General features: G+C 36.0%; 1 protein-coding gene across 1 annotated transcript in view; it reads left to right on the top strand.

Moving 5' to 3' along the window:
• Positions 1-8,031, top strand: part of LOC107732185 (gamma-aminobutyric acid receptor subunit alpha-3-like) — a 146,253-nt gene that overhangs the window by 128,230 nt on the left and 9,992 nt on the right. Inside the window, exon 6 of the mRNA XM_016543460.1 lies at positions 6,773-6,855. Within this exon, the coding sequence (XP_016398946.1) occupies positions 6,773-6,855 (83 nt within the window). The remainder of the gene's footprint in view (positions 1-6,772; positions 6,856-8,031) is intronic.

An 8,031-nucleotide genomic window follows, 5' to 3' on the forward strand; every position in this document is an offset into this window, starting at 1 on the left:
TATATAAACATTTTAAATATTCTTTATATTTTGTCTGATCTGTTGCTGACTTGGGGAAAAAGGAGATATACTGAATACTCATTTATTAATGTCAATGCCAAAGGCTTTTTTTAAATATGCAAATGCATGTTTCACTTCACTTTTCAGGACATGTACGGCACACTTGTTCCAAACTTGTACGAGTTTCTGTCTTCTGCCCCCCCACCACCATTGTCATCCTGGTATCACGGACTCGCTCTCTCTAGTTTCATACAAATGCATAAAATCTGTGTATTTTCAGTTATTTTCCTTTTTTTTTCTCTATTCTAACGAATATTGACCCAGTATTTATTTCTTTATACTATGGCAGTTTATTGATGCCATCACTATTGTGTCATCAAGATAAGATTTATAAGATTTACATAAAGTGACTAAACATATCCAAAAGCAATACAGTACACATGACCGAGGTTCTTCTTTTTTTTCTCTTTGTTTGGAACACTTCAACTTCGTATCTTAGTTTTCCTCTTCCCTGTCTCCGAAATTTAATGATCCTTGCTCACCATTTTTTCCCATACGACTATTCTGTGACTCCAGACTGGTTGGCGAGAGCAAGCATCAAAGTCCTCCATCTAGAAACTGTCATCATTAAGTACAGCAGAACCAGTGCATTGGGAATCTTGTCTCAGCTTCTGTAAACCTTCATTGATCAACTTCCACGTCCAGGGAAAATTATGATAAGTGTAACGGACAATTCTGTGCTGTCCTGACAGTAGATTTGTCACACGTCAAGAACACTTTTCACTTCGCATCAGTGGTGTATAGCTCTCAGGATAGAGACCAGGCTAGAGGTCATTGTTGATGTTGTTTTGATGAAGAGCATAGCTGGACAACAGTAAACCTCTAATGACTACAATAATATTGATAGACGGACATCATGGAAGATTCAAAGGCAGACAGAAAAGCATGGAGCTCCTCATCGAGTGGTTTAGAGCAAAGGCGTAGGTGATGTAATTTCAGCGTCGCTAGTGGCACCAAAATGGAATTACAAAAATAAAATAATAATTTTCAATAAAATCACATTTATTTTCCTCCACATGGCTTTGGTCAGACAAACAGAACTCACAGCATTGGCTGAAGAAAGGATGCTGTGTCGCTCAGGATGCTGTGTCGCTTGGACAGTAATGCTAATGGTAGCACACCTAGAACCAAATTATGATTAAAGAGAATGTTAATATTCATTACATAGTTCACATTGATCATTTGACAAGACTGTGTTATGACTTCAAAACACTTATACCATAGTGCATGGTTTGTCAACTAATATATTTTTCATTTGCATCACATAGTCAGATCCATATATTTGACCTTTCTGATGTATTAAAAATGATTGGTAGCTCGTCTGGTACAGTGTTTTACTAGCACGGGTAGGAGTGGAGTAAAACACTACTCATGACATTCAACAAAAGAGCTCAAATCCTTGTAGAAGCAAGTTAAAATTGCATGGCTGCACAGGTTTTTTTTTATTTTTATATATATATAATAAGCAAGCCTTTAGATCATCTCTTTAAACGAGGAAAAAGCTCCATCGCTCTCCATTTTGGTTCCACTTTTCAGATTGAAAATTACCTGTAAAAGAATATCTCACCCCTGGTGAGCTAGGCTTGACATTTGGTATGGACTTTAAGGTAGAAGCCATATTTAATTCAATTTAAATACAAATGAGACTGTAAGACTGAACACAGACTTTATCCAGCATCCAGGGCTTTCAGTTGTTTCAAATTAAATATGAAAACAGAAAATAATAACATGAATTACACAATGTAACAAAAATGTTTTCAATTTGATTGTTATGGTTCTTCTGTAAATTTTATTGTACTATTTATTTACACGCACCATCAATAATTTGGTAAATATTTAGGTCAGGTAAATCTTAGATTGAAACATTGGTTTAGTACAGATAAGTTTTTATACTAATTTTGCATGTTTTTTAAGATATTTTGCTTTTGCAATGATGGGAACATTCTAGATGTTTCTGTAACATTCTGTAATATTGTGTAATATTCCAGTGGTTTCTAGTGCTTTCAACATGTCAAACTTAGTAAAGAAACATTAACAATAAAAGCAAAACAAAACTTTTATAAAAAAATGTTTCATGGTGAAAGATAAAATAATAAAATACAATAATCTGAAGTATTTTACTAGATTTCTACTACAAATTTCCAGCAAAATACCATTACACAAATTACACATATCTTATAAATCCTGACAGAGCCCACCTGCACTTTTACACAGTTCACCAGCTTTTGGCCTTTTTCAGACAGCTCACATCTCCAGCCCTGGGGTGCAGTTAGCTAGAGGTGTAGGATGGACAGATGGTGTCACTCATCCTTACAGGCTTTAGGGACCTCTCACCTTGCCCAGATCAGCTCACAGGAATGTAGCTAGAGGAGAGACAGCTGTTTTCTAGCTGCAGTGCGACTTTTACAACCAGCATCCTCTTTGACTCAGAGTTAAACAGATGAGAGTAATCAATACTTATGGTTTTAAGATTAAATTGAGAGACACAAATTTAATAGGGGATAAAAGGAACTGTGTGTGAAACCTTGTAAAGTGGCAAGTGCCCAATGCCAATAAAAATTTGGTTTGGCTGAGTTACTGGTCTGTTAGACAGCAAAACTGCAAAACAATACATTCACCCAAGCCGTAGCATACCTGGACCTAAGCCATATCTAGGCCCAAAATATAATCTGGCATTTACATCTGGCATTTTCTATAAAGCAATCATGATCAGATCACACTTGACCACATTAAAAAACATTAAATAACTGTTGAGAAAGTGCATCAAAAATGTTTCTTCTCTTCACTAGAATGAATGACCGAAAGCATTTTGAATAATCTGTCGAAGTCAGGAATGTAAAAAGTACTCAAAAACTTTACTTAAGTGAAAATACAGATATTCAGTGAAACTTTTACTCAGTTAGAAGTAAGGAGATTCTTGTTATTGCATAGGAAAATAAATTGCATAAAATGCTTTGTCAGACAGACAGACATACAAAGATTTGGTTAAAGGGAGAAAACAAAACAAAATGCAACGGCACAGGTCAAAATACTCTATCTTAAAGGGATCCTCCGTCCTTTACACCCTCATATCATCCAATATGTATATGACTTTACAGTACTTCTTCTGATAAAGACAAAAGAAGAGTTATAGAAAAAAAATAATCATCTCTCTGCATTTAATGCAAGTGTACCCTACACAGAGTGAACACGACGGTAATCCATATGACCCCAGTTGATGAATCAATGTCTTCTTAAGCGAAATGATTAATGAGCAAATCTTGTAATTATTTACATTTAAAAAATGCATTGACAGTCCCAATCGTTACTCAGTATATCAATACACCTCAATACTCAATACCATGTTAACATGAGCTGTTTATCTGCTGCCTGACAATTTAAATTTGGATTATCAGAAGCAGGGTCAGGAATTAAAAGAGCTTGGGGCAAAAATGTCCCCAAAATTAAAGATATAGGGACAAATATTTATAATATATGATCTTGTTTAAACAATATAACACAAGCAAGAGTACTGTTTCCTCTGAATATCTGCACGATTGCCAATGTAATATTAATGTTATACAATTAATTTTATTTATTACATTTTAGACACAAAATTGTCTTGTTTTGCTCTATTTCACCAATGAAAATAGTTCCAAACAAAGCCAGAGCACAACCGTTATGCATCTCAGAGAAAACCACAGAGCAGTGTTTCGTTAATGACTGAATCTGCGTTTATGTGTTAAGGAATCAGGTGAGTCAGTGATTCAATTAACCATTCATAAAGACATAATTCACAAAGATGTTTGCCATCTGTGCAATGTAAAGATGACTTGTTAATGCTGATTTAATCTGACTGGTAAATGGTGATTTGAGTAAGAATTTTAACTAATTTATAAATGTACATTTAAGAATTTGACATTAGATACATACATTTAATTAGGTTAGCAAAAAAAAATGCTTTTACAAATGTAAAAAAAAGAGAAAGAAAGTCACACAACCTGTTTTGTAACAAGTAAATTTTTACATTATAATTTTTGTGTAATCAAATAATACAAAAGTACAGTTTTATAGTTCGTATGAAATATTTATGGAAGGTAAATTTACTCAATTCAGGCAGTTGAACCAAAGAGTATTATGAATCCGGCTTATATGTCTGTATGCCCATGTTAGAGACTTTTAAAAGCAAATCCCTGCCGTAAGCTGTGGCAGAACTGCCTCAGGAACAGGTAATGTGCTAAGGATCGTTGGGTCAATATGTTACTGAGGAGATGAGAGGCGCAGAACCTTGGTGAGCCTGAGACATAGCGCAAAGCTGGGGGAAAAGCCCAGGGGGACCTGCCTACCCAGGAGGGCCGTGACGTTCACTGACCGTGAAACTGACAAATGGCCAGTAAAGCAGCCGCAGCGGTGTGCATGCGCACTGACAAGCCAGCTGAGCTACGTGACCATAGGCACACATGTGCACACTGAATTAAAGCTGTAATGCTAGCTTCCTGTCACCCTCTGTAATGATACGGTACACAAATGCTCATTCACACTCGTGGGCTGCCATGTTTAAAGCTTACAACGCTTCTAATTTAGTGACCTTTACTGTTTTACATACTCATCCCCTCTGGCACTTAGTAGATTATATACAGCAATGCACAGACACATGCTCTTCTTACTGTACTCTTCTGGAAAAATGTCTCTTATGTCACATCGTTTTGAGAGCTTTAGATTGTCCGACATGACGGGCACAAATCCTACCTCCGGTTTCACAGCCACGGCCTTGGAGAGAGTCAAGGAGGAACGAAGCGAATTCAGATGATGCTATATCAATCTGCAAAGAGAGGAACAGGATGAATTGCAGTACCACCTGTGGTTCTTCACAGATGTGTACAGAAAGCATCTGACAGCCATTAAACTGTCTGAGAAATGACTTTGACTCACCTGGATCAATGGATCAGGTCTTGATACTCACTAATTAAAAGCGTCACGGATCTATTTATAGGACAATTTACCCGACGCCATACAAGCTTTCAGCTTGTGACTCAGCTAATTTCAAGCAATGGCTCATGCAGTGTACAGTACACACACAGGATATTGTCCACCAGCTTGCTCAACTCTGTATTTTCGAATGCTTCATCACAGATAGAGAATCTCTTTTAAGCAGTTCTCTTATTCATTCATCTTAGTGCAAGATTAACATTTGTTCTCCATTTGATTTTTCTTCCCTGTCTTCTGTCTTAAGTGTGAATTACTTCCCGAGATTCTTGAGTGGATTAAATGAAATTGACAATTGAGTGTTTGATGCAGCAGTTCTTTATCATTGCCTAATCTTCTGTTCTGAAGTCAGCATAAAGTCTTATGAAACCTATTTACTTTCTTAATACATGTTTGTGGTCTTATTTAAAACAATTTATCAGTTCACAGGCGGGGAAAAAGATTCTTTGAAATTGAAATAACTTAAAAGTCTCAAAGACGTTTCTGTTCGGCTGACATCATCTAGGCCACATGATTTAGCCATTAGCTGAACAGCTATTTGTAGTCAAATACTGTAGCTACTGTACAGGCATTGTTTGCCTAACAGCCGTTTTTTTCCTTGTTAATCTACTGTTGAAGATAACATAACTATTCTAAAATATTACCAATAGTTATAGTTGCTGATGCCATTATTAAACATGAATGTGATACAGATTACAGCAATAGGAAATAATTATACATTTAAAGGGATAGTTCACCCCAAAATTATATATTTTACCCACCCTTAAGTTAAGCAAAGAAAAAGATATTTAAAAGAAATATCAGTTGAAATGGGGAAAAAAAGTCAATGTCTACCGCCAACTATTTTGTTAACAACATTCTTCAAAATATCTTCTTTTGTGTTCAGAAGAAACTCATACAGGTATGGAACAATGTAAGGGTGAGTAAATTTTGGGTGAACTATCTCTTTAAAAAAGACGCAGTAGCAATAGTATATGTGAAGATACTGTAGAGAAGGGATATATGCTTGTTGCTTGGTGTTAGTGGCCTTCATTATTATAATTTACAAAATTGTTATACATTAAAATTCTGTCACATTCTAGACTTGTAATTCTGCTAAGAACATGGTTGTCTAGCAGAGTCATAACCTTGATTGCAGACATATGGTGCAGTAGCTCCTCGGGCTTCCCGTGTTCGAGTCCCAGCTTATGCAGTGCCAACATGGATATGGCATGGACAAGAGACTCAATTAAATTTAAGATAATTTTACAAGAATGAAACCTATTGCACATATGCAAATGAACTACAGTACATTATATAAGTATGTCCAAATTTATTTGCATACATAGTGTTGGGGAATATATACTAATATTATGTAGCATATCTCAACTGCTTGTATTTTTGCAAATTGTAAACTACTGTATATTATCTCCCAGCTCTAATCTGCTAAATGTGACTGTAAGGCATGAAGATATTAAGATATTACAAACATTAATATCATGATTTTCTGTAAAGCTGCTTAGAAACAATGTGTATTGTGAAAAATGCTAAATAAATTTGACTTGACTTGGCATGAATGCAAACTTACCGTCAGGTCGGGCTCTATTATAGAATGAAACACCCACTTTTCATGATCAAGTCAAGTCATTTCTTGTTGAATATCTTGTTTTACTTTTATATACATCACATTACAAAAGTAAAATGGGTTGCAAATACTGTTTCATGCTGACTTGAAAGCTCTCTCTTTATCTATTCCTCATCTACATAGATTAACCATCCATGCTGAGTGCCCAATGCATCTGGAGGATTTTCCTATGGATGCCCATGCCTGCCCGCTGAAGTTCGGAAGCTGTAAGTTATTCTCTGTTGTCGTCATTGAATTTTTCTAGATTGTGTAAGTGACAGCTGCTCAGGTTCTCTGGAGTATGTTATAAGTATATTGACATGCATGTTGCCTTGTGCGCATGTACCCTGCGCTCTTAGCTCGGTCATGAGCTTGACATCGAAATCTGTGTAACATACTGAACTGGATCAGGTGGGTGCAGGTTGAGCATCTAACTGCCTATGACAACAGACAGACTCTTGTTTGTCTTAAAGACAGTCCAGATCAGAAAAAACATCTTAGCAGCTTATCTTCTAGACACAGCTCAGAGAACCCAATAACACAGTGTCTTTCTCCACAACTCAGAATGGTACGTAATGTCACACCTGACACTGATTACCCATCTGTGTTTGCGCCTAACAGTAAACAACATCTATCTAAGACAGCATTGTCATTAGAATACAACATAAAACCCCAAAGGCAGACCAAAAAAATGGACCTTGTTTCTTCTGTGTGGAGTCACCAGTTCTAAAACAAACAAACGTTTCGTAATTCTCCTCCTGTGCCGAGCTTTAGATTAATAGCCCAGCCAATGACACCAAAGGTCATCATGACGCAGCAGTCACACCTTTATGAATAAAACATCCCATTGGGCAATAAAACAAAAGTTCTCTGCTCATACATTTTCAGTAGTACCTTTTTACCCCCATAATACCTATTTTTGACAGGCGCAGAATGGTGACCCCTCATTGGTTCTGTGATTCATGCAGCAGAAAGACAGCAAAGAATTGGCTCTTTAACAAGATATCATACAGTGGGCTGCATAATTAGTGGCTTTGTTAATAACAGTTGATTATAAGCACTGTTTCCTTAATCACCCAATCAATCCGCTCTTTTTTGTTTTGTTTTGTTTTTGGGTTTTTTTGTTCCCGACTTATATTTCAATTACAAAGTTGTGTGTTCGTTTGTATCTTTAAATATTTGTCAATATTTGTTTCAAGGCATGTTTTCCCACAATTTGGGTTGATTTTCATTTTGTTTTTGCATTGCTGGAGAAATGTTATCATTAATATTAATAACAGCTTGTTTATTCTCTTTAAAGCAAGCTGAGCACATCTTCAGCTACTGTATAATGAACGTGATATGATGAATAGCTCAAAATATCAATTTATATATATATATATATATATATACTGTATGTATGT

The sequence above is a fragment of the Sinocyclocheilus rhinocerous genome, unplaced genomic scaffold (assembly GCF_001515625.1).
Source record: "Sinocyclocheilus rhinocerous isolate Xijiao unplaced genomic scaffold, SAMN03320098_v1.1 scaffold2564, whole genome shotgun sequence".
In the NCBI taxonomy this organism is placed as follows: domain Eukaryota; kingdom Metazoa; phylum Chordata; class Actinopteri; order Cypriniformes; family Cyprinidae; genus Sinocyclocheilus; species Sinocyclocheilus rhinocerous.